General features: G+C 53.8%; 3 protein-coding genes across 14 annotated transcripts; 1 reads left to right on the top strand and 2 right to left on the bottom strand.

The window, feature by feature from the left end:
• Window positions 1-2,735: 2,735 nt before the first annotated feature.
• Window positions 2,736-15,609, bottom strand: SLC16A4 (solute carrier family 16 member 4). 12 transcript variants are annotated; one of them, XM_039565079.1, is made up of 9 exons: window positions 15,105-15,602; window positions 14,501-14,619; window positions 13,412-13,544; window positions 12,507-12,650; window positions 11,523-11,750; window positions 10,435-11,052; window positions 8,413-8,624; window positions 7,403-7,496; window positions 2,736-3,050 (listed from the first exon to the last, which is right to left on the bottom strand). In XM_039565079.1, the coding sequence occupies exons 1-9, from the start codon at window positions 15,118-15,120 to the stop codon at window positions 2,896-2,898; spliced, it is 1,719 nt and encodes a 572-aa protein (XP_039421013.1). In that variant the 5' UTR covers window positions 15,121-15,602; the 3' UTR covers window positions 2,736-2,895. The 12 variants fall into 12 exon arrangements, with proteins under 12 accessions (XP_039421013.1, XP_039421016.1, XP_010402777.3 ...); XM_039565082.1 differs by having other exon boundaries at window positions 10,507-11,052; window positions 15,105-15,600; XM_010404475.4 differs by having other exon boundaries at window positions 11,589-11,750; window positions 15,105-15,600.
• Window positions 15,610-16,902: 1,293 nt separating this feature from the next.
• LAMTOR5 (late endosomal/lysosomal adaptor, MAPK and MTOR activator 5) lies at window positions 16,903-18,840 on the bottom strand. Its single transcript, XM_039565517.1, has 4 exons — window positions 18,737-18,840; window positions 18,561-18,622; window positions 17,682-17,799; window positions 16,903-17,225 (listed from the first exon to the last, which is right to left on the bottom strand). Exons 1-4 carry the CDS (start codon window positions 18,769-18,771, stop codon window positions 17,165-17,167), a joined length of 276 nt encoding a protein of 91 aa, XP_039421451.1. The 5' UTR covers window positions 18,772-18,840; the 3' UTR covers window positions 16,903-17,164.
• Window positions 18,841-23,521: 4,681 nt separating this feature from the next.
• Window positions 23,522-24,859, top strand: PROK1 (prokineticin 1). The gene is made up of 2 exons (XM_010404628.3): window positions 23,522-23,668; window positions 24,740-24,859. Exons 1-2 carry the CDS (start codon window positions 23,522-23,524, stop codon window positions 24,857-24,859), a joined length of 267 nt encoding a protein of 88 aa, XP_010402930.3.
• Window positions 24,860-25,273: the final 414 nt, after the last annotated feature.

Here is a 25,273-nt window from a genome sequence, read left to right as displayed (position 1 = left end):
TTACTAATTAGCAGATCTATCAAAGATTCCCCAATGAGAGGCTCAAGTGAGCCCCCCTCCCCAAGGAACCTTCCCCTGGATGGTTCTATCTTCATTTACAGAATGTGTTCTGGAGAGGACCTTGGGGTCTGTGGCTTCTAAGACGTTTATTCTCCTAATTTAACAAATAAGTCTAAGAATGTAGGCTAAAAACCACTAAGAATACAAAAAGCTATAAAAAGGTATATAAAAGGTGTATAAAAGAAAAGGCAAAAAATCATCATGGCATCAGGATGGGAAAACCTTCCTGCAGGCAGGGGTTCCCATCCTGCTCACTCTTGGTTTGTCTCATGCACCTGTTGTATCCTGCAAGTAAATAACTGCCTTTGGTTCGCAGAGCTGCCAGGGGAACTAAAGCTTCTTCTGTGCTTGCCTCCCCAGCACGAGCTGTGAGCAGAGAGGTGTTTGACCAGCAGCCATCACCCTGGGCCTGCTCAGTGCAAAGACAAAAGGTTTGAAGACTCTTGTCACCCCTCCCAGCCCACTGGCAGGATGGCACAGGGCTCCTGGAGGAGTTTCTCACTGTGGGCATTGGTTTCCTCAGCAGTTTTGGATAGACACGAGGTAATTGTGGCTGGAGAAAGGTGCTGTGCCTGCACAGGGTTATTTTGGGGGCAAATAAAGGCTGGTGGTGCTCATCCATGGGGTGGGATGTGGGAAATGGGAGCTCCTGAGCTGTTTGCTCCTCTGCAGAAGGACAGAGAGGCGGGACAAGCACTCCCATTTTGCTGAGTAAAGGTAAAGAATTGGTGACTTATTGGTCTGGTGGAGAGGCAGGGGAGGAATCTCCTTGAGATCCTGGAGGTTTGCAGGGGAGCTTTGTTGGAGCAGATGGGATGGGAGGTGTGGACACCACATCCTGCCAAGTTGTTTCTTGGTGGCAGAAGAGGTAAAAATATCACAGGGCTTGTGCTGGAAGGAGGAAGGTGTTGAGCAGAGGCTTCGTTTACAGGGAGCAGAGCGTAGGGAAAGGTGTTGGGATTGTGCAGAGCAGGAGCAGCAGGGTGAGGAGCTGGTGGGGTGCCTCTTTGCATCCCCACACAGCTCTGGTCACACTGTTAAAAGCCAAAGCACAGCTGCTCTTAGGGAGGGGCAGAGCAAGTGGGGGTTTAAAGCTTTAGAATTGGAAAACCTGAAGCCAAGGCTCTCACATAGTTCCTGTTACAGCTGCAAAGCAAAGCTGCTGGTAACGTTTGATTTGGTGAGAGGGAGAGTGAGAAACTTTAACGTTCCAAGAGGTGAAAACTCAAAATTTTTCAATGAAAGCTTCGTCCCTGCTGCAGAAGGTCTTGGCTGAGGCCTTAGTGCAGGATTGGCTGAGGATGGCCCCTGTTCATCCCCCTTCAACTCCCAGTGCCTTAAACCCTTCAGAAATGATAATCTCATCCAGAAATCCTGGTGGCTTGGAAAATGCCCCCTAGGGATCCTGTCCTGGATGCAGGTATTTCCTGGTCCATCCAAATCACGGAGTGTTGGATGCTGAGGTTGAAGGTGTAGAGGGATGATGATTAAAGGGTAAAAGGACCATTCCCGAAGCACTTGCTGCCTGCAGATTCCTGAGAGAAGCTATGAAACAGCTCATGAAAAATGAACTCTTTTGTAGCACTGATATTCCCTGTTCCCTGTAATTTTCCCCTTGTTTCAGCACAGTTTCTTTGGCACTGTGTAATTGTGTAAGGGCTGAATTTGGCCCATCATCTGTGCAGGAACTTTCTTACCTGAGACAGTGTTTGAGCTCCTTAAAACTGTTACAATATTCTGTAGCTTTTTATTAAAAATAGACCAGCTAATTTGGGGCTTGAAATAACCCATTTCATAGTTTAAAGGGGTGTTTCTGCAGGGGAAACAACTCTCTTGATGGCTTAATATTAAAAAAAGGGATGAGGAAAAAAAGGGGTGAGAAAAAACATAGGATACTTAAATCTCTTTACAATTTAATAATTAAAAAAAAAAGGAGAGGTGAAAAGAAGGAAAATGCCAATGGCTGGAATAAATATCCCAGGTTGACATCTTAATTTCAAATGTCTGGTGATAATGCAAAAAATTGCAGCTTCACTACTGGAGAGAAAGGCAAAGCTGCTGTATTGTGTCTTATCCACCCAAACGAAATCTGTGGGGTGCTGGTTGAATGCAGCCTCAGCACTGGAGCTGCCTTTGTGTGTGCCTGGAATCCCAGGGAGTCTCTGGACGGTTGGGAAGCTGGGGAGAGAAGGGCAGAGGAGGCCGAGGGGCGGCTTTGGTCTCTGCCTTTGCTGTGTTGTGGTTCTGGCTTTAATTAAAACTGGGTTTGCCTGCAGGTGCTCCGTGCTGTGGCAATAACTGTGCCTGGGAGATGGAATGGCCCCACTGCAGCATCCTGCCCGCAGGGAGAGGGGCTCCTGGAACAGCTGCTCTGCGGATCCTCGTGGAAGTACCATCCTGATCCCCCTGTCCCTGCCCTTGCATCCCTCCCCAGGCCTGGGTGTTTGTAGCTGAATAGAACGGGCTGAAACCTCTGGCTGTGCTCTGGCACCTGGAGCTCCTTGGCTGCTCATCCCACGAGGTGAGTCAGCTCTGCTCCGGGAGGGACGGAGCTGTCGTGCTGAGGATTAAATGTGAGAGGCAGAAAAACCCAGCTCAGGAGCAAAGGCACAGTGAAACCCAGGCCCACCCACGCCATAGGCCGCATTTTCCCCATCAAGTAACACTTCACACCATGCATTTCTCAGATGGCTTTAATCAGGAGAAATATCCACATATACAAACTGAATCTGGCATCCAAGAATTCCAGTTTTCAGGGTTGCTGTTGTTGATACTTCCCAGTACAGGCAATGGCTTTCCCAGCATGGATGCAATCAAAGCCCAGCCTTTAAAACTTCAGCCAGACCTGGGGCTCTTGTTCAAATTGGCTTTTTTTAGCTTCCATTTTTGGGCTGAAGGCTCGAAGAAGAAGGAAATAGGTGAGATGAGAGCACAGGCTCCAGCAAAGAGGAAGGAGCAGGCGTAGGTCTGGGTGTAGTCGTAGAGCCAGCCTGCAGGAGAGAAGGTTGTTATTAAAGCTGTGGGATTTTTCTCCGTGAAAAAAACCATTTGGGGCGGTGGGTGGGAGGCAAAGGATGTGTGTTCTCATCTAAGAATTCCTCAGATACTTCCTTTGAATTATTTTAACTCTTCCTGGGCAGCATTTCCTGCGAGGAAATGACACGTAGCTCATTCTTCCCAGAGCCAGCTGTGATCCTTGCAGTGGACACGGGCTTTAATTGGATTGAACTGAATCCCTGAATTTTTTTTTTCCCCTGTTAAATAAGTGGGCCAAAAGCAGCTGATGGAAGATCCCGTTGGATTGCTGGGATGACTTGCATGTGTTGGTATTTGCAACATTTGGGCTTCAAACCCCCTGTCCTCCAGCATTGTCTTCTTGTGAGCAGACCCAGTTTAATGCACTTTCTCTGACAGGAGAGAGCCCAAGCCAGGAGCTGGAGGTGAACTTGATAAAATCAGCTCTGGGAGGACTTAAAAGGCAAAGCTGAATTCCATTGAGCCCCAGGAATCTGTGGAGGACTCAGGTCGCCTTTTAAAGTGACCTCCAAGGTCACTTTGGTGAGGTTTGGTCCTGGCAAATCATCTGGGGTCTGGGCAGTCCTTTGAAAGGTGGGGAATTCCTCTCTTTGAATCTAAAATCTACAAAGTGGTGGGAGATGCTGCTGCACATAAAAACCCTCATCCAGTCCCAAATGTGGTGTGGGCTGGGCGGGTGTGGGGCAGCAGCTGAGCCAGATCTGCTGCTGCCGTGAAATGCAATTCCTCTGGAGACATCTGTGGAATCCAGACATCCATGGGCTTCCATGATTTACACAAACAGCAGGTCTGGCCCAAATCTGGGATTCTTAAACCCAGGAAGGGACCTGATCTGGTCCCTGAGATCCTGGGCTCACGGAAGGAAAGGGTTCCGGTAAAACGCTGGGATCTGTGCCGGAGCAGAGGCACCGACGTTTCCCTGCTGTAGATTTCCACAGCTGCAGGAAATATATATTTATAAGGCAGAGGAAAAGCTGCTTTTGCCCAGTTTCAGTTTCTGTTGGCTCATTGCTGTCTCGGGGGAGCCCCTCTGTTTTTCCCCCAGGGCTGGCGTGTGAGCGGCGCTGGAGGAGCCGGAGGCTGCAGCTGGGAAGGAGGATCCCGTGGTGCTGGGCTGGGTGACTCTCCCATGACCCCGAGGTTGTTGTGGAGGGGTTTATTCCCAGGGGTGGGATCTGGTTTTGCTGCCTGGAAGTCTCTGGGATTTGGAGAGGAGAAGGGATGCTGACGTAGTTATTTGTGAGAGGAGCAGGACAGAGTGCTCCAGCTGAGCTCTGATTTACTGCAATTATTCTTAAAATATCTTTCAGGATATTTGTTAATTTTTTTTTTTTTTTTCATGTTCTTGGGGTTTTTTTTGGTGCAGAATGGGATTTCGGTGCAGAGGGATTTACCAGCATTGCCTCACTGGCAGCACAGCCATCAACTTCCACCACACCCCAACCTTTTGAAGCAACTCCAGTCTCTGTGCCCCCAATCCTTTTCCAAACAAATAATCACTCCTGCTGCAGAAAGCTGAATTAGGATCTTGTGGTGTTCGAACTCCAGCAAAGCAGCAGTTTTGTAAGGAATGCTGGTAAATCCCAGGCACCAATGTGATCCAAACGAAACATTCCCAGCACTGCTGGTGCTGCCAGCTGGGTCAGGCTGTTTAAATGGTGCTACTGATCTTTAATCAGAAGTTCGATTTATTCCTGATGCCCTGAGGAGCAAAATTCAGCGGGAAGGTGAAGGTAAAATGTAGAAAACATCTAAGTATATGTGCCAGCAGAGCTTTTGGGAGACTCCATCCTCTCTCCTATCACCACCCAAATTTCTTGGGATTGGAGTTTGTGCTCTGGGGGCTGGAATCTCTTCTAGAACTTGCATTACATGCTTTGGTTCAGCTCTTCTGCACTTTGAGTCAGTTATTTGTACTGCTGGTGGAAACAAACTGTGTCCTCCTCTCAGCTTGCTCATGGCTGCCAAAATAATGTTTATTCTGCTTTGGGTTGGGTTTTTTCAGCGTGGCAGCATCCAGAGGTGCCAGTGGATGGGGAGTTCTGAAGGAGACTCCAAACTTCCCCTTCGGGTCCTGCCAGCTGCCCCTGGATTTCAGGGCTCTCAGCTGAACAGATTTGCAGGTAAGGCACCTTTTCCTTGCATTAGGCTTTGATCTAATATGCAAATTAGGCAGTTTTAACCTTTGCAGTTCTCATTACCCATCATCATTATTTCCACTGCATAAAAGCACTTGAGTTTGATAAAACTGTAATTCTAAACTCAAGGTTTCCGGGAGGTGAGAGCACCAAATTCCAAGGTCCCACAGAGTGTTTAAATCCTGCATTCTGCAAGGAGCAGGTGGGTTTGGCCACTTCATCAGGAGTTTCTGGTCTCACTCAGTTTTCACACTTAAAACTGCATTGAAAGAGAAAATTGCAGCATTTATCTTGGATGCCAAACCGGGATCCTGAGCTCTGGATTGTTTCCAACTTGCTCTGCCTGTAATGAGACGGATGGGGAAGTGTTTTGCTTCTTGGCTTTATTTGGCCTTTATTTATCCCGCCTGCACTAAGCCTGATTGCTGTGGAAAGGTTTTTGCAGGAAGCCTGCTTGCTTTACAAATCCCCTGCAGCAAGCAAAAGGCTTCCCATTAGTGAAAATACATTGCAGGTGGATGGCAGTGGAACTGCAGTCTGAGCCGAGGTGTGGAGCTGCTGCTGTCGTGGCAGGGAATTCAGTGGGATCGAGGGATTGCTGAATGCACACCTGGGAGCAGCAGCAGAGATCTGGGATCCAGGTTGGCCATCACCGTGGCAATGTGGAGCTCCTGGTCAGTGAAATGTTTTGGCTGCTTGAAATTGCATCCACAGGCAGACAGAGCATAACCAGCCCAGGGATATTGATTAGGAAAATGAATTTTTTCCTGTGCTGGTGGAACAGCAGCGTTGCTGAAACTTTGCATGGAGCTGGAATTTACAGAAGCCTTGGCAGCTTTGAGCCAGGTGCCTCTGCAGGCTGGGGACAGCTGATTTGGAGGGCAGGAAACAAAAAATGATGGTTTGGATTGGAAAGGACCTCAAAGCTCATCCCTTTCCACCCACTGCCATTGGCAGGGAAACCTTCCATTATCCCAGGCTGCTCCAAGCCCCATCCAGCCTGGCCTTGGGCACTGCCAGGGATCCAGGGGCAGCCACAGCTGCTCTGGGCACCCTGTGCCAGGGCCTCAGCCCCCTCCCAGGGAAGGATTCCTTCCCAATATCCCATCCATCCCTGCCCTCTGGCACTGGGAAGCCATTCCCTCCTGTCCTGTCCCTCCATCCCTTGTCCCCAGTCCCTCTCCAGCTCTCCTGGAGCCTCTTTAGGCACTGGAAGGGGCTCTGAGGTCTCTCTGGATCCTTCTCCTCTCCAGGCAGAGCATTCCCAGCTCTCCCAGCCTGGCTCCAGAGCAGAGGGGCTCCAGCCCTGGGAGCAGCTCCGTGGCCTCCTCTGGACTTGCTCCAGCAGCTCCAGGGCTGTGCTGGGCCCCAGGGCTGGGGCAGCTCTGCAGGTGGGGTCTCACCTGGGCACAGGGGCACAGGGGCAGAATCCCCCCCTGCCCTGCTGCCCACGCTGGGGGTCAGCCCGGGAGCAGTTGGCTTGTTGGGCTGCATGGAAGGAAAAGCTTTGTCCTGGCCAGGCTGTTTGGAGGAGAACAAGTCCCCTGCTCCTGAGCACAGGCTGGACACTCATTTCTAAGTGAAATCTCCCAAATCCTCACAGCTGCCTTGGTTTTCTGGCAGAGGGAGAAGAGCAAAGGCTTTTCATGCTCCTTATCTCAGGGCCCAGAGCTCTGGTGGCTGAGCTGTGTAATCTGTGTCAAAACAAGAGATTACTGAGGCTTCTCCTGATGTTTCAGTGCCTCTGCCTGGTGGGAATGTTGCTGAGCCTGTCCTTGCTTCCCCTCCAGTCCCCCCAGTCCAAGCTCGGTGTTATTTTAACACTGTTGGGAGTAAAATCCCTGGTAATGTGCTCGTTGTCCTGCCGTGGTCAGGGCTGAACTGCGCACGTGGGGCTTCACTGCATTTTCCAGATATTCCAGGCAGCATTTCCTAAATATTCCAGGCAGCGTTTTCCAAGCTGCTGGTTGGATTTTGCAAATTCCCAAGCAGAATGTTGCCTGTCTTTAAAAATACATTTCTGAAATAGGGTTGTTGGTTTTTTTTTTCCCACCCTCTGTTTGAACAGAAAACCCATGCTGGGATGGATCCCTGTAGGAGAGTGAACCAGCAGCGTGTTTTATCCCTGGATTTCTGGGGTGGGTGATGTTTTATATAACATCAGTTACCTGCTAAAGGGGGTCCTCCCATGGCTGCTATCCCTGCGAAGAAGGCAGCAAACCCCAGGTAGCTGTGGAGCTTTTCCACACCCACCAGATCCACCTGTTTGGAAACCAAAATGGACAATTAGTGATGGAGTTCATAGGAATGCATATGCACAAGAGATTCATGGAATTAATTTTTTTTTTTTTTTTTAAAGCACAAGGTTTGATTTGATTTTTCTGGGGAATTTTCTTTTTCTGGGGAATTTTCTTTTTCTGGGGAATTTGCTCTTCAGCTGCAGCTGTGGAAGGACTTTGCCCCTGTAGGTCTGATCCAGCCTGGAATCTGTTCGCCTCCTTAAGGCCAACATGGAAATTACTGGGATGGGAGAGGCTTTTCTGCCTTCCAGCTGCTTTGAGGAAGGTGTTTAAATCTCTGAATGCCTTCCAGAAAGAAATGCCAAATTATGATGGTGCTTTTCTATCTGGATCAGAGAATCCTGGAATGGTTTGGGATGGAAGGGACCTCAAAGCTCATCCCTTTCCACCCCTGCCATGGGCAGGGACACCTTCCACTGTCCCAGGCTGCTCCAAGCCCCATCCAACCTGGCCTTGGGCACTGCCAGGGATCCAGAGGCAGCCACAGCTGCTCTGGGCACCCTGTGCCAGGGCCTCCCCACCCTCACAGGGAAGGATTCCTTCCCAATATCCCATCCATCCCTGCCCTCTGGCACTGGGAAGCCATTCCCCGTGTCCTGTCCCTCCATCCCTTGTCCCCAGTCCCTCTCCAGCTCTCCTGGAGCCCCTTTAAGCACTGGAAGGGGCTCTGAGATCTCCCTGGAGCCTTCTCCTCCCCAGGCAGAGCATTCCCAGCTCTCCCAGCCTGGCTCTGGAGCAGAGGGGCTCCAGCCCTGGGAGCAGCTCCGTGGCCACCAGCAGGGTCCTGCTGGAGCTGTCTGTGTGTTCCAGGTGATTCTGGGAGCGGAGCAGGTGCCACAAGCCTGGCTTGGCCCTGGCTGATCACACGTGGGACTCACCAGCACGGGCAGCACCAGAGCCATGAAGCCTCCGCAGAAGGTGGCGAAGGCCACGGTGTAGGTGAGGAGCAGCGGGAAGGTGGTGGCCAGTGGCCCCAGCAGGTTGGTGGCCCCGCTGAGCAGCAGGTAGGTGACATGGAAATGGTACTTCTTGGTCCAGTTGTGGTCGGCCACCCAGCCCGAGAGCAGCTGGCTCAGCATCTCCGTGATGCCTGAGGGAACAGGAGCTCTCAGAGCCTCAGGGGAGACTTGGGTTTGTATGATATTGAAATTCTGTTATTTCTAGGTATTTTTGTATATTATTACTTCATTTTTATATATTATTACTTCATAGAAATATATTAGATATTATAAATCTAGCTGCATTGTATAGTATTTTATGTGATTATTTATATTAGTTGTAGTATAATAGGTATTATATTGATACAGTATTTTGTATTTTATATTATTCATATTATTTTATATTATTTTGATTATAGTTTATTATTATCAGCTCTAATATATCTTAACTTATCTATCTCATCTATATTATTTTATATAATTTAATATACTTCATACACTTAAATTATTGATATCTTTACTGTGTTTATCATAAATTAGTATTTTTATATTTTTGTATTGTTATATTGTTATATTGTTATATTTTTATATATAACACAATATTGCACATTATACATTACAACTGTATTTTACAGTATTTTATAATATATCATTTATGTTTTTATTCTGCATTCTTCACATTACACTTGATTATTTCTATTAACCCTAATATATTCTTATCTTTATTTTATAACGTTATTATTTGTATTATTTCATATTATTATATCCACGCTTATTTTTATATGTGTTTATTTATAATGCTTTATGGTGTTATGTTGATTATTTATTATTTATTTCTGATTTTTATGCTCCCTATTTCTGTTATTATACATGATTCCTGTCATTTGCTGTGTCACATCCCAATTTCCCTGTTCATTGTGAGGACGTGACCACAAAGGGCTGAAATGCTGAAAAGTTCCAGGGAGGCGTTTTTAGGCTCTTGCAAAATCCATGGATTGGGGTTTTTCCCTCTTCCCTTCTGCTGCTCTTACCAAGGGCACCGAAGTGCTCTGGAAAAATTCCCTTGGGGCTCTGCAGCCCAGACACCTCGGAACTGCCCTGAGCCAGGAAAGAGGAACTCTCTAAAGAGAAAAAGCTGAATATTAAGATCTAAATTCTTCTAAAAATCCAAAGAGCACAGAAACCCAGGAATTTTAGAGGCTCAGCAGCCTTTTGGTTGTTGGGTTTGTGAAAGCTGGGCTTTGAGAGTTGGGGCTTGAGAGTTGTTTTTTACATTTCTTGGCACTTTTTTATGAAGCAAAATCTGAGGAGCTCTCGAGTGAGCTCGTGTCCCACTGACCCCTGAGTCCCTCCCACTCCTAATTCCAAATGTCACATTCATTCCTGGGCTCTCCTAATGCCTCGACAACCCCTCACTGCTGAACATTCCCCAGCACTGCACAAAGAAAATGTATTTTTGTACAATAAAGTACTTGCTGCTGACTGAGGCTGGAGCCGCTTTCTTACCCCAGCATGGCTTTAGTGTTAATCCCAGCTTATAACCAGGCATGGGTTTGGTTTTTGGGGAGTGTGCCTTGTTTTTTCCCCACTTTGAGGTGAATGTACCAAATCCAAATGCCTGGGTCCACGTTAATGTGGGGTTTTTCCCCCCAATAGTGAATTTCTCTCTCCTGGGTCAAACTGGAGGGCTTTGGATGCCCCTCTGGATTCCGGCGGTTTGTGGCTTTAAGCACAGCAGGAATCGTGATGGGAAGGCTCCAGGAGGACAGAGAGCACCTTGAAACTGGAAATTTGGTGTTGTTGAGAGCAGGGGGGGATGTGAGATCACCCAGCTGGCACTGGGAGCACCACCCAGCACCACCCCAGTGGGAGCGACTTGTGCACGGACAGGAGGCGACTCTGTGTCCGCAGAACGGGGGTAGGGGCTGGACCTCTGCCAGGAGAACCCATCCCAGGACAAACCTGGGACTATTTCTTGGCAGAATCTGTGGTGTTGCTGTGTGACCCGTGGGTGTAAAGGATCCCTTTGCCTACCAGCCACGGCGATGAGGTAGGAGCCGTCCCTGCTGCTCATGCCCAGTGTCCTGGCTCTCGCCACCAGGTGGAAGAAGGGCACGAAGTAGGCCAGGTGGCTGAACAGGAAAGACCACGTGAAAATGAAGAAAACGGGATCCTTCAGCGGGGAGAAGTCCAGGAGAGGCTGAGAAGGTTCCTTTTTGGTGGCTGGAAGGGGTTTGTGGCTTCTCTTGGCCTCGGTGGATGTTTCTGAGGAGGAGCTCTCCGGGGTGGGTTTCTGGAGCCTTCCCAAGGCAGATGGATTTGCTGGATCGGAGACATCTCTGCTCTGGGGCATCACGAGTCCCTCCATGCTGGGAGCCTCCTGTGCTCTGAGAAGCTGTAATTCCCTGTGAGTGCTTCCAGCTGAACATCCCCCAGGAGTTTCTGGATCCTTCTTTTCCATTGAAGACCCCCGGTCTTGGTTTTCAGCAGATTCCTGAGGCACTTGGGGGCTGACGGGCCACAGCAACATGCTGGAGGGCACCAGGTTCAGCATGATGCCTCCAAAAATCAGGAGAGTACCTGAGGGAAGGCAAAAAGCATTTTGTTCCCGATTGAAAAGGGAGGAGCAGCAGGAAATGGCCTTTCTAGAGCAGGGTGTGGTTTCCACTGACCGTGGAGAAAGCTCTGCCATCAGAAAGGGTTTTGCCTTCTCCTTATGGAGGAGTTAACAAAGCAGGGATTTTTGTTCATGTTTTTCTGGAATCTGAAAATTCATTTTGCTGTGATGCACACAACAAACCCAGAGCTGCCTCTGAGCTCTGGGAGCTTGTTTTGCTTTTCCTCCTTTAAACCCGTGATGGACCTCTAAGATGGTCTTGAAACACTACACTAAAAGTAGGCATTTCTGGCTTTGATTTCTGAGGTCTGCGCTTTGCCTCTGACTTTAATGAGTGATTAAGTGTTTAATTATTAACAAGATGCCCCCAAACTGTCCTAGAAGAGGCAGAGTTGTTCCTCGGTGTGTTGAATTTTTAAAAAGAGCCTCTTACCCTGCCCAGATCTCCCCAAACGCCCTCTGGGAGCTGGTGAATCTGAAGGAGCAGGAGATCCCTCACCTTGCCAGCCGTAGAACTCGATGAGGAGCTGAGTGAAGGGAGCCATCAGGAACGTCAGCCCCATCCCGGAGCGGGCGAGGGCGTTGCAGAAGGCCAGGCGTGCCCGGCAGCGCTTGGCCGTCATCACCGCGCCCGCCTGGTACAGGCAGGCGAACCCCATCCCTGTGGGAAGGTTGAAACTGAGGATTCCGTGCCCAAAAAGGGACTCCTGCTGTCAGGATTCTGTGTCTTGCTATCCTAAGGTCGTGGTCCCTGGCTCTGCAGTGTTCCTGGGCTGAAAGGGGGGATTTGTGCTGTGGCAGTCAGGGGTTGGTGAGATTTGGTGGGTGGGATTTGGTGTCTGGGGGATTGGAGGCTCTGCCCTTGTATAAGGGATTTTAAAAGGCCAGGATCTGTGTAGGTGCAGGGAAAAAACCAAGGTTAATTGGGACTGGAATGTTGAAACTGATGTTTCATTCTGAGCATGAAGCTTTGGGAGTTCACACAGCGTCTCACAGAAAGAAGCTGGGGATGCTTTGGCACTGAAGGTTCACAGAATCACAGAATGTCCTGAGCTGGGAGGGACCCACAGGATCATCCAGTCCAACCCCTGGCCCGGCACAGACACCCCAACAACCCCACCCTGTGCACCCCTGGGAGTGGTGTCCAAACGCTCCTGGAGCTCTGGCAGCCTCGGGGCCGTGCCCATTCCCTGGGGAGCCTGGGCAGTGCCCAGCACCCTCTGGGGGAAGAACCTTTCCCTGCTCTCCAGCCTGACCCTGCCCTGGCACAGCCCCAGCCCTTCCCTGGGTCCTGTCTGTGATCACCTCAGGCTCCCCTTCTCCAGCGGAACAAACCTTTGGCTGCTCCCCCTCCAGACCCTTCCCCAGGCTTACGGCTGAAGGAGCTGATTTACTCATTATGCCCAGGGAGTCTCACCCAGGAGGAATCCCATGGAGAAGCAGAGGAAGGGGACACTGGTGGCCTGAGTGCTGAGCAGGCAGCCCCCGGCCACCAGCCCGGCCCCGAGGATGGAGGTCGGCCGCTCTCCCAGCCTCCGGCACACCACGGCCACGAGCGGGGCTGCAAGGGAAGGAGGGACACGTCTCAGGCTGAAGGTGACAAAAGCTGCTTTGGCAGGGTTTGGGGACCTGATTGGGACCACTGAGAAGTGGTCCATGTGCAGCCTTGGGAGTCAGGGGGTGATGAGGGGTTTGGGATGGGTCAATCTTCAGGAGAGAGACTTCCCCGGTACCCTGGGAGCTTAGGGAATGGGACAGGGAAGGAGGCAAGGCCCAAACTTTCAGCTCTCCTGAGTCTCCTTCCCAAATCACACCATGCCCAGCGGTTCCAGATTGTCCCACAGCTGGGACAGGATTGTTGTTTGCTCTGGATCCGTGCAATAAACCTACAGTGACGTTCAGAGGATCTCAGAATGGATTGGGTTGGAAGAGTCCTTAAAGCTCATCCAGTGCCACCCCTGCCATGGCGGGGACACCTCCCACTGTCCCAGGCTGCTCCAAGCCCCATCCAACCTGGCCTTGGACACTTGCAGGGATCCAGGGGCAGCCACAGCTGCTCTGGGCACCCTGTGCCAGGGCCTGCCCACCCTCACAGGAAAGGATTCCTTCCCAATATCCGATTTCTTCCCACTATCCCATCTGAATGACACAGGACCCTGTGTTTAGACCACGTTCCTGCTCAGACACGTGTGAGTACCAGCCACGTCCCGTTTGGAGCAGTCTGGGATCTGGGAACTGGATCCACAGCGGATCCTCAGTGCCCCCAGGTCAGATGGAGCCGAGGCTGCAGCACTGCTCCAAGCCTTGGGAATGCCAGCTCACCTCCCAGGAAGCGCAGGGAGGACATGATGGAGCCGATCCAGCTGACCTGCTCGGAAGATCCCCCGACCTCCTCTCGGAAAGCCACGAAGAAAATCCCAAAGGTTTTGAGCATCCCCATCACGAGCACATTGACCTAAATCGAGAGGGGGTGGAGGTGAGGTGCCGCAGGGGACTGGGAGGGAGGAAAAGCTTTTCCTTCTGCTTCTTTTGTGGTGGTGTGGGAGAAACAAACTGGGGCACCTGGACTGGTGTTGGGAATACCAGCAGTGTGGGCTGATAGTGGCTTTGCTGCAGTTTGATCCCAAGAGATGCTCAGAAAACCCTCAGCAACACTAGAGCTCAACTCTTGGAGGATATTTTTGCCTTTTAAGTTGCTTTTTAGTACTAAAGCAATAGTCTAAATGGATCAGTTGGAGATCACTGGGAGTTGATGAGGGGATGAGTGGAGCAGGCATGGATGTTATCCGGGGCGCTTTCCCAGGATTTCTCTGCCACAGGGGCAAAGGACAGACAGTTTGTGTCCTTAATTTTAACTCCTGTTGCCTCCCTGGTGGCCGGTGGTTAATGATTGGCAGTGAGTTACTTGGGGTGGAGTGGAAGTGGGGGAAGCTTTCCTAGCTGGGGGGATGGTGCCTTCTTTACAGTCAGACTCGGTGACCTTAAAGGTCTTTTCCAAGCTTCACAATTCCTTGATTCATTACTGGTGGGAAGATAAAGCCTGGAGCACAGAGAATTAGTGCCTTTGGTGCTGAGGTGCCTGGTCCTCCCAGAGAGTACCTGAGTGTGTGTGGTGCTCCCTGGCTCCCCTCTCACTGCCCAAGGTGGGATCGTGCCCTTGCCAAAGGGACAGGACACCCCTGTGGGGTTTGACACCCCCGTGGTGATGTGTTTGAGTAAAAGTCATCTTACTGTGGCAAGGGAACCCCCTTGTCCATCACTGAGACGTCTGCAGGTGGCATTCCATAGGGAATGGCGGGGCTGGACTGTGCCCTGGCACGGGTGGGCTCGGCCTGTCCCATCCTCTGAGCGAGGCTGGAGACTTTCCCCCCTGCCCCAGCTCCAGGAGGGTTTGGTGCATTCCCTGCTTACCAGGAAGAAGTGAAACACCACTGCCCACGCCCACCCTCCGCCTGCTGCTGCGCTGCCTCGGGTCTTCCCAGCTGATGGAGCCTCCAAAGCCTCCGGCTCTTCATCCTCCTTCCTCTCCCCTGCCGATGAGAATGTCAGGGCACATTGACACCTTCCACTGCTCCTGTTGCCATTCAAAACCATTCCCGTGCCGGCAGTGCTGCCGTGGAGCCCCGTGGCTGTTGCTGGGGCCAGCACCACACGCTGCACTCAGCCTGGTGATCTTTCACCAACCTTTTCGACAATTCCACCTTATCCCTGTCTGGAAACAGTTCCATTTCCTTTCTCGTTCCCACCAAATTACTGTAACCACTGCGGCTTTAGCAGTGGGCAAGTCCTTAGTGCTGCTTCAGCAGTTTGGGTTGTGCCAGAAGCCAGGGGGTCTCCGTCTGTCTGGATCCACCTTGGAGCTCTCCAGGAAGCTCTTCCTACTCCCTCTTTTCTCTGCTTGTTTCCCTTCCATCCTCTCACCCACCCCGTGCCTCTGGCAGAGGCAGGATCCTGCCCGAGGGAGCAGCTGGACCCTACAGCAGTTGGGGATGATGATTCTGGAACTTTTCCTTACCCCCTCGCTGCTGCATGCTGGAAAATCCTCCCCGGAACCGTCAACAGCCAAGAGGAACCTCTTCAGAGTCTCTTCATTTGCTCCAGAGATGAAATCCCCCCTTCCTGACTTGGCACCCCAGAGTCTGCTCCTTCATTCCCATCCGATGAGGATGATGGTGTCGGTCCTGAGCAGGACATGGAGCCTGGCAAGCGCTGGGGGGACAGAGCCCATCCTCCTCCTCCTCCTCCTCCTCCTCCTCTCTGGGGGCAGAGCTTGGCTTGTGAGGCCCCAAGGCCGGGAGTCCCTCCCCTTCCCAGCTGGGAGCAGGAAACCCGGGGCGTTTGGAGCAGAAATCCTGTTGGGAGGGAAAAGGAGGGGGGAGCCTGCCGAATTGTGACTCCGGGGAAAGCTCCGGATGTGGCCAGAGCAGAGCAGGGGTGGACTGGAGCCCGGCCTGGGGCTGCCGGTGGCTGCAGAGGAGCAGGGCCCTGTCCCTGCCCTTCCTGCACGGCTCTCAGCCCGGGAAACTGCAGCACCGAGGATGGGATAGGCTGGAAAACTTTTGTGTTTTCCAGCTGGACAGAGCAGCCGCGCTGCTGCAGCCCCGGGGCGGCGCTGGGGTCGGAGCGGGATCGGCGTCGGCTCCGCGCCTCCACTGCGAATCTGCCCCAACTCCCGGATAAACAGAGCCCTGCTGCTCCCTGCCCTGCTCTCGGCTGAGCTGTCACCCCAGTCAGCATTCCTGAGGTCAGGGAAAACTGGGAGCACTGGGGGATTGTGATGCTCTCTGGTTTCCTTTGCCAAAGCTGCATCACTCCGGATAAATGGGAGCCTGTGGAGGAGCTCTCCCCACAGCAAGACTTTTCATATGTACATTGAGCTTTATTTGAGCAGGGTGAGATTTGTACTGAGCGTGGTTTAAGGGCTTGAAGGAGGGGCAGGGGGGAGCTGTTGGATGCCCAGGGGGAAACTCCAGCTCCAGCTGCTCCCAGCCTGGCGGGATGGAGGGACAGGGGAGAAGGACTCCCCAGGGCCACCACAGAGCTTGGCTATGCCAAGATCGGGGCTTTACTCCAGATTGAGACTGAGCTGGATGGGAGTGTGGAGCCTGGCCAGGCAGGGGCTGCTCCTGTGTGAGCCTGTCACTGTCACTGCTCCGAGGAGTAAAGTCAGAGCAGTGACAAGGGCATTTCACTCTGACTCAGCGCAAGCTTTACCTCATGCTCTGCTGGGAAACTTCCCTTCCCCTTCCTGCAGCTGCAGCCCGGCTCCTCTTCCCTCCCCAGCACACGGAGCCATCGGAGTGCAGCAGCTTCCCAAGTCCTTTTGCAGGATTGTTTCCCTGCCTGTTTCAAATCTGCGAGAGGCAGAGGGACCTGGATTTGAGTGTCTTGGGGTGACACAAATCGCTGCCTATGCCCAGAAATTAATTCCTATGCCTTTCTATGCCTCTAAACTGAGGATATCTCAGAGGATATATTTCTAAATTTGGCCAAACCGGTACAGTGAGGATGTTCCAAGATCCATTTACAGCTCCCAGGGCCCCGGCAGGGCCAGCACACGCAGGTCTGAACTTCACCCCAAGGCACAGTGAGCAAGTAACTCCCACAGAATGTTTAACTTGAGGAGGCGAAATGTTTCCTAGGAGAAATTCTTTGGAAAGCGTTTGTACCTTTCCTATTGGAGGAGCCCCCGTGAATTCCAATGTTTCTCTACAGAAATGCAAATGAAGGGAGTGGGAGAAGTTACCTCGCTTGGCTTTGGAAACGAAGCACCAGGCCCGGCTCTCCCAGGCGGAGCAAAGAGAAGGAAAGAAGCGTTTTTACAGGTCATTTATTATTGATCTCTCCAACAAATGAGCCCCCTCCCCACAGCCGATAGCATCTGCTGTAACAGGGGCTGGGGGAGTGCCCACGGTTCATCCTCAGCAGCACAAGGGCTAAAAGGTGAGCTGGAGCCCCGGAGAGCTGCCCAGGAGCCGTGAGAGGGGAGGGAGAGCCTTCATCCCAGGTGTGGAGCTCCAAAGGGAGGGTGGTGTGCAGGGAGGAGGAGCCGCGAGCAGAGCTGGTCCCCGAGGCTCAGGACAGCAGCTTGTGCACTGCTACGGTGATGCTGTCGTGCTTCTGGATCATGATGTTCCTGGAACAAGGAAAACGTGCTGAGGGAGCTCAGCTGTGCCAGGAGGAGCTGGCAGGGAAGTGGGAAGTGGGCAGGGCAATCACCGAGCAGCTGCAGCCCCCAGCTCCATCCCAGACCTCGGCTGCTCCATGTCCCCACTCCCTGAGCAGCGTCCCTGCTGCCTCACAGCCTTTGTTACCCACAGGGATCCCGGGAGAGCTACCGAGCTGCAGTGACCACCCCCCCTGAAAGGTTTCCCACTGCTTTTACCTCTCCTGCCTCTTAAAATCCCATTCATCCAACGAATCTGCCTATGGCAGTGCCTGCCTCCCCCCACAGCTTCACTGGCACGGGGCTTCCTCCACAGCTGCCCCTGCAGCTCCAGAGGAGGAGCTGCTCCGGGGATCTGGGAGGCTCCCAGGGCTGGGGGAAAGGCAAAGGCGGGGGGACAGCGGCAGCTCCAGGCTGGCAACTCACCCATTGTCCGACTCCAGGCACACCACGGGCGTGTCAGTGGGGTCGGAGGTGAGCTTGGCTGCCTGCTGGGCCAGCACCGAGATGATGCCAGCGTGCTCGTCCGACAGGGTCCCTCTGCCTGGACAGGGGGGAGACGATGGGCAAAGCCACGTGTGCCAGGGCAGTGCTTGGGGAGAGGCCATTTGCCTCCCCAGGCCAAGGGGGTTCATCCTGCCCCAGCCCATTCCTCTCCCTGGGGGCTGATGCAGTGTCTCCCCAAATGGTCCCTCTCAAACCACCAAAAATCCTGAATTAAAGCTTCGGGAAGAGCCGGCTCCGGGTTCCTCCGAGGCACAGGCAGCTGGTGGCCCCTGGGGACAGCAGGGCAGGGCCCGGTGTGCTCAGAGCGGTGTCGATGCAGGACAAGGCCGGGTACCCCCAGACGGGGAGGGGTCTGGTAGGGCCGGGCCTGGTGCCCCCCTGGGAGCCCTTAGAGGGGACGGGCAGGTCCCGGCTAGGGCTTGGTGTCCCCATACCCGGTGCCCCCATCCCGGGGAGCCCTTAAAAGAGAATGGGCAGGACCTGCGGCTACCCCGTGGGGCAGTGCCAGGTGCCCCCCACCCCTAGGAGCCCTTAAAGGGGCCGGGCAGGGCTTGGTGTCCCCTAACCCGGTGCCCCCCACCCTCAGAAGCCCTCACAAGGGATGAGCAGGGCCTGAAGCCCCCAGCCCCGGGCGCCTTTGGAGGGGATGGGCAGGACCCGGTGTGCCGCAGCCCCGGGAGTCCTCCTTGGGGCAGTGCCCGGTGCTTCCCACCCCCGGCAGCCCTCAGCGGGCCCTGCCAGGCCCCGGTGCCCTCCCCCGGCCCCGGTGCCCTCCCGCGGCGGCGCTCGCTCACTCACAGCCCAGGTTGAGCCCCTGCGAGTCGGTGCACAGGACGCCCACCACGGCCGGGCTCTTCATGCTGGGGGAGACAGCGGCGGTCACAGCCGGGTCGGGCCGGCCCAGGCCCAGCTCCCCTCATCCCCCGTGTCCCCCCGGTGTCCCCCCGTGTTCCCCCGTGCCCCCCGGCCCGTACGTGTCCTCCAGGTGCTGCTCCAGCGTCCCCTCCATCGCCAGCGCCGCCACTTCCGCCCCGCGCCTGGCAGCGGCGGCACCACGTGACCTCGCGACGGCGGCTCCGCAGGGCCAAAAGCGCTCGGGGCGCGCTCGGCTCCGTGGGGGTGCCCCGGACACCCCAAAATCCGCCGGTCCCGGGTCCCTCCCGGGCCCCGCTGTGCGGCTGCCGCCGTCCCCTCACGCAGGCACCGTGCCCGGATTCGGGAGGACCCGCAGCAAACCCGCAGCCCCAAACCAGCCCGCCCCGCCTGTCCGTTTTCCCGCAGAGCACGCGGCACAGTTGCGATATTTGGGTTTTTTCCCTTCCTTTTCTCCACTTTATCCTCCTGAGCGTGGCTGAGTTGTGTCCCCTCCCTCCACGCAGCACCGCCCGGGATTTGTAGAGCCCAAGGGAACTCAAGTGGGCTTTTAACGATGCTCCTGTACCCCCTCCCCGGCCAGAGCATCCTCTCGCAGCTGGACCACGGCGGGGGATGCAGGTTTGGGGATGCAGGGACACGAGGATACGGCCGGGATCAGCACCCCCATCCTCTCCCCATGGAGCACAGAGGTGTTAAAAGGGACTCTCAGACCAGTTTTCCACTGAGGACCCCCCCAAAAACCGCGTCGTGCCGGCAGCGGGCGGTGGGAGGGGATTTATGGGGCAGCCCCGGGAGCCCGCGGCACTGAAATGAGGCAGCGCCCGGCCGCGGATCTCGGCTTGTCAGCTCGGGAAATTAAACTGATATTGAAGGGGGAAGCGAAGTGCAGCAGGGTTTTGACTTTTAAATTTTTTTTTATTGGACTTTTCTTTCTCTGTGGTCAAGCTGCGCGCTCAAAGGGTTTCCAGGGGCTTCCTGCTGCACCCCAGCCCACGGGAATGGCTTGCAATGAAAGTGCCTTTGTTTTGGGGCTTTTCTCCCCACTTCTGAGAGGCAACACAGGACACAAATAATACAAATACAAGCACAAATACAAATACAGATACAAATACAAATACAGATACAAATACAGATACAGACACAAATACGAATACAAACACAAATACAAATATAAATGCAAAAACAAATATAGATACAAACACAAACATAAATACAAACACAAACACAAATACAAATACAAATACCCCTCTGGAGACACGGGCCTCCCCTCTGTCCTGTCAGCCCCTTGGCAAGGAAACCTCTCGAGCACAACCACTCCCGAGCCATTCCCGGCTGCAGGATTTCTGCCAGGAGAGATTTTGGATTAATTAATTCAAGCCCAGGTCGGGGACACTTCAGTGGTGCAGCTCTGCATGGAAACCTGGGCTGGGCTGAGGGCAGGGAGTGCTGGGGCTGGTTTTGACTCATTCGATTGGCAATTCAGCACCAGATTGATTCTCAAAAAAACCCCAAACAGCAACAACAAAAAACCAAAACAACACCAAAAAAAACCCCAAAAAAACAAACCAAAACAAAAAATACCCAAGAAACACCAAAAAAACCCCAACAGAACAAACCAACCAGCCAACCAACCCCCCAAAAAACCAGTAACAACAACAAAACCCAAACAAACAAATAAAACCACCACAAGAGCCTGATCAAACCCATATTTCAATGCCAAACCATCACCTCGGACCACGCTTCCCGGACAGGGCTGCTCCTGATCCCAGATTTGTCCCTGTGCACTGGGTCCAACAGGGACCAGCCCCCAAATCAGCCTCGGGGTGTTGATTCCTCAGTGGGAAAAGCCAAAGGAGATTGAATTCCAAATGCTGGAAAGGAGTCTGAGACCCCAGGGCTGGAAAAATCTGTCCTGCTGGGTGAGAATCCCAAACCCAGCTTTCTTTTGGGGTGAAAAAAACAGAGTTTTATGTCCTGCCCTTGTCCTGAGAAGGGTCTGAGGCACCATCTGTGCCCCAGGCAGGCCTGGGAGCTTGGTCTGGGCAGTCCCAGCCGAATCCAGGATCCAGGATTTGACCGTGGAAGCACCCAGGTGTTGGCCATGGAAGGGTATTTCGATTTTTCTTTGTTATTATTTTTTACTTATGATTAAAATAAACCCTAAAAAGGATTAACCTTTGTATTGCTGGGCTCCCAGAGGGGCTCCATGGGATGAGGAGGGGGGTGAGGAGTGATCCCAGCTCCATGGGGACGTCCCACGGCCGAGGCTGCAGGAATTCCTTCCCTGTGAGCAGCAGTGAGTGGTTTTGTTTTGAGGCCCCCCAGCCTTGAGCACATCGGGATGTTCTCCCTTGCATCCTCCCAGGATGCACGGATTTAAAAAATAAGCTGATCATTCCACCTTTTCCAGCTTTTCCAGCCTTTTTATTCCCCCGTGCTCCCAGGAGCAGCTCGAGGTCGACGCGTTGTACTTCAAGCCATAAATCAACATATTTATACGTGATATTCAAATTGAAACACACCCTCAGTACTAAAAAAGACATTTTCCCCTCTCTGCCTCCCTTTATGCTCCCAAATAAATGCAGCCAAGCCTCTCTTTCTGTGGGATATTTGTCATGGAGCCACGCTTTTGGCATGCTGGGCTCTGACGAGCCAGGGAGTAACAACTGAACTTCATTCTTTGGTTTTCTTTCTGATTAAAAAAAAATCACAGACCCTTCATGAAATTCTCCCGTGCACCCGGCAGGAATAAACACGGATATTGAGGTGTGCCTGGAAAATCCGGCTGCGGTGGAAAATCCCCCTGGGAGGTGGATGAAGGAGGGAGGGAGGGAGGTTTTATCCCTTCCCGGTGATTTTTTAACCTGTCTTTGACACCGTTTGAGATTCAGGTCTCATCTGCTCCTCCCGAGCTCATCCCGGGGGAAAACCCGCAGGGTTATAAAGGGTGGGAGGCCGGACCCTGCGGCTCCTGCGCCTCCTCCTGCTCCTCCCCCGCTGCCCCTGCGCCGTCCTCACCGGGCTGAGTCCTGCTCCCGCTGGTTCGCCCTCCTCGCTTCGGGGAGGAGCACAGGGACCGCTGATTTTCTTCATTTTTCTTCATTTTTCTTCATTTTTCTTCGTTTTTCTTCGTTTTTCTTCATTTTTCCTCCGTTCGTGGCTCATTTTTCCGACGCGTGGATGCTGCTCCCTCTGTCCCAGCCCCAGCCCGTGAGGGTAAAGCCACACCTCGCTCTTCTCCTCCTCTCGACACCGTGTCAGAAATGGGCGATTTCCGGACGTTTTCCAGCACGGGAAAATTAATAAATCTTTATTGGCGTCTCTCTGAGCATGTTCCCGACTGGGACAAGGGCTCAAACACCTCAGATTTTCCTTCTCCCTCCCAGATTAAATCATTCAAAGAGGTGGGAGCTGTTGGAACACCGAGGGCAGGTGGATGCTCACCCTGTCCATGGACTCGGTGTTCCCGAGCTGGACCGAGGGTGGTGCTAAAGGCGAGTTTCGGGGACAGAATCCAGGTTTTGCTGGTGCTTCAGGAGCCTTGGCGTTGGTCTCAGCAGGGCTGAACCCCCCTCTTTCCTCGAGGAGTGAAAAATCTGTTTAAAACCAAGGCAGAGTTTTCCATCCCGCTGCCTCCCAGCTTTTCGCAACCTGGGGGAATTTCCTTGCTGACTTCAGCTGGCTCTTAGCTCCTCTTTTCCCTTACAGCCAGAGCTGTTTCCTTCCAGCCTGGGGTGGTTTTGGCTGCATCTCCCCAACCCCTACAGACCCCGGAGCTGCAGAGCTGCAGGCTGTGGGATCCACCTCCATCCAGGGCCAGACAGATCCAGCAGCTCCTTAAATGATTCCCAAGGCTTAAATGGCTCCTTTTGAGGGAGGGAAGGGGTTGGATGTGCAGCTCCCTGGTTGCCTGCAGCCCCCTGAGCTTGCAGGTGAGGGAGGGTCCCTCATTCCTGGGATCTGGTTTTTGACAGAATTTGGGGGTTTCAAGGGGATTTGGATGCTCAAGGAGAATCAGGGAAAGGGAAGGCTCCATAAAATCCCCTTTTTGCCACCCTGTTAGAGCTGCACCACAGAAATTTTGCTTTCTGGTGGGTTTTCATGCTTTTTCCCCCAGCTGAAATTCCCACAGCTCCTCATCCGTGATGGGTTTGTGCTGGGAGCTCCGGGAGAGAGGTGCCCTGAGGAGAGGTGACCCCAGGGATGTTCGAGAGAATCCCACCAGTTCTCCTTGTGCTGCCAACCAAGCGTCAGACAGAGGGGTCAGAGAAGGGTTTGGGGGTGCCATGAGCCCCTCTGGTCACCCTGGGGGGCACAATGGGACCTGCTTCGTGCTCAGAGTGCCCCCATCCCCCTCTTCCCAGCACTTTCATGGACTCCCAGGCGAGGTTTTGAGCTGGGGCAGCGTTTGCATCCGTGCCTCAGTTTCCCCATTCTCGTTCCCCAGAGTTTTGCACCTGCCTGGGGTGGGAGAGGCCGAGCTGTTGGAATTGCTCTGCTCCCCGTTAGCAATGGAACAAAAGCCCTGGGAGCGGGGGATACTGAGCAGGTTTCACAGGCTCAGCCGGGCCGTATCCCTGGAGGGAGGATGGACAATGAGTTCACCCCTCGCTGCTTCTGCTCTCCCTGGGCACCAGCACGGCTTTCAGCTGGGCAGCTGCGAGCTTTCCCTGTGTCCCCCCCATCCCTGTATCCACGAGGGATTTCCCCTTCACCCCACAAACCTCAGCACCCCAACCCAACCCCTGCTATGCCCCGCAACTCCCACCTCAACCCAAAACGGGACAGCTGGGAACCCCCCTTTATGTTAAATCCCCAGGAGGGATTGCCCCCAGCAGCTCGGGGCTGATTTCTCCATTAACCCCCCGAAAAGAGGGATAACGATGCTTTTCCCTCCTCCCCAGCCCTGCCAGCGGGACCCTCCGTGCGGCAGCGGGATCTGCTGTGCCGTGAGCCTGTGGCTGCGGGGGCTGCGCGTCTGCACCCTCCTGGGGCAGGAGGGGGACGAGTGTCACCCCTTCAGCCACAAGGTACCACCCTGGGGAGGGGAAAGGGCTGGGAAGGGGCTGGGAAGGGGGCTCTGAGCTCCTCACACCGGGGGAAAGCTCCATAAAGCCCCGCGTGAGGAGGAATTGGTGTGGGGAGCTGGGAGTGCAGTGAGGAGGAGCTGGGAGTGCAGCTGATGCCCGGGACACCGGCGCTGCTGCAGGGACGCTGTCGTGCCTCTGGAGCAGGAATTCCAAGGGAAAACTGCTGTGGCAGGGAGGAGCCGGCGCGGGTGGGACCCGCACAGGCGGAGCCAGCGCCAGACCTGTCGGTCGCTGCATCTCTTCTCCCCTGGGATGCAGAGGGCGGTCACTGTCGGGGGCTCTTGGGGGTTTGGGGTGAGGATCGTGGTGGTCCCCAAGCTGGAGTAGCTGATTTCAACCTCTAAATTATTTTGGCACCGCCCTGCCTGTCCTCGCCATCCTAAATCGTGGAATTCCCGCCTGTCTGGGTCGGAAGGGACCTCAAAGCTCATCTCCTTCCACCCCCTGCCATGGCGGGGACACCTCCCACCAGCCCACGTTGCTCAGAGCCCCATCCAGCCCGGCCTGGATCGCTCGGGATGCCCCGGGGGAGCCGTGGGCGGTGACAGGGAGCTGGGATGGAGCCTCTGCCCGTTCCTTTAGAAGCCAGGCACACCCCACACTGCTCCAAACCGAGCCAGAAAGGCTCTGCCGAGCCAGGAGGAGCTGAGTGAATCCCTCCGAGCTGCCCCAGTGCTGTGGTTTCTGCTGGATGAGAACCCCCAGCTCGCCGGGATTAGCCCAAAGCGCGGGGCTGCTGCCGTCCTGCTCCTGGAGGATTTAGCAGCAGCATCCCAGCCTCGGAGCGAGCATCCCACCGCCTGTGCCTGCATCCATTTCATGCTCCAGGAAGAAGATTTAATGATGCTGCACCCGCTGCTCGCACAAGCAAGGGCTTCAGAGGGATCAAAAATTAATTTCAGGCATATCCCTCTGGAACCTCGGAGAAGAGCCAGAGGTTTTCTCAGGGCTTTGATCTCACTGATCATTTTTTGGGCCATGACACCTCATTTTTCTCGTTCCTCCCTGCAGGTGCCTTTCCTTGGGAAGTGCCAGCACCACTCCTGCCCCTGCCTGCCCAGCCTCCTGTGCTCCAGGGTCCTCGACAGCCGCTACCGCTGCTCCATTGACTTCAAGAACATCCATTTTTAGGATGATGCTCCTGAAAATTCCACCCATGAGCCCCCAGCTCCTGTGTCTTTCCATCTCCCGTGGCCGCCAGGTGCCCACGGAGCACCCGGCAGCCTCAGGAGTGCTTCTCTGAGGTGGCCAATGTTGTTCTGAGCTCAGCGTTTGTCCTACGGGGAAACTGAGGCATGGCCAGGCCAAGATGCTCCCACAGGTGGCTCAATCCCAGCCTGGAGCAGGACCTGGCTGGGCCTGAGGGATTCTCTGTGTGGCAAACGGGGCCTCACAAATCCCTTTCCTAAGGTGTTGGCTCCTGGATGCTGCCAGTGAGTTTCCACCCCCCTTCTTTGTCTCATCCAGGAAAAATCAAGGGTGAGGCGATTTGAAGAGTGCAAGTGGGTGCTGGGCAGCCCAGAGCTTCCTCATGTGGTGTTTTAT

Source organism: Corvus cornix, chromosome 26, assembly GCF_000738735.6.
Source record: "Corvus cornix cornix isolate S_Up_H32 chromosome 26, ASM73873v5, whole genome shotgun sequence".
NCBI classification, from domain to species: domain Eukaryota; kingdom Metazoa; phylum Chordata; class Aves; order Passeriformes; family Corvidae; genus Corvus; species Corvus cornix.
The sequence above is the reverse complement of the archived record's forward strand: the minus strand, read 5'-3'. Positions and strand labels throughout refer to the sequence as shown.

Coding starts and splice junctions, on each gene's coding strand:
- SLC16A4 (XM_039565079.1), bottom strand. Junction 13,545..14,500: donor TGGTGTTTCACTTCTTCCTG/GTAAGCAGGGAA, acceptor CTCTCGATTTAG/GTCAATGTGCTCGTGATGGG. Junction 12,651..13,411: donor CTCCCTGCGCTTCCTGGGAG/GTGAGCTGGCAT, acceptor CTTCCCTTGCAG/CCCCGCTCGTGGCCGTGGTG.
- LAMTOR5 (XM_039565517.1), bottom strand. CDS start 18,771: ATGGAGGGGACGCTGGAGCAGCACCTGGAGGACAC. Junction 18,623..18,736: donor GAGCAGCACCTGGAGGACAC/GTACGGGCCGGG, acceptor TGTCTCCCCCAG/CATGAAGAGCCCGGCCGTGG. Junction 17,226..17,681: donor TGCCTGGAGTCGGACAATGG/GTGAGTTGCCAG, acceptor TCCTTGTTCCAG/GAACATCATGATCCAGAAGC.
- PROK1 (XM_010404628.3), top strand. CDS start 23,522: ATGCTTTTCCCTCCTCCCCAGCCCTGCCAGCGGGACCCTCCGTGCGGC. Junction 23,669..24,739: donor GTCACCCCTTCAGCCACAAG/GTACCACCCTGG, acceptor TCCTCCCTGCAG/GTGCCTTTCCTTGGGAAGTG.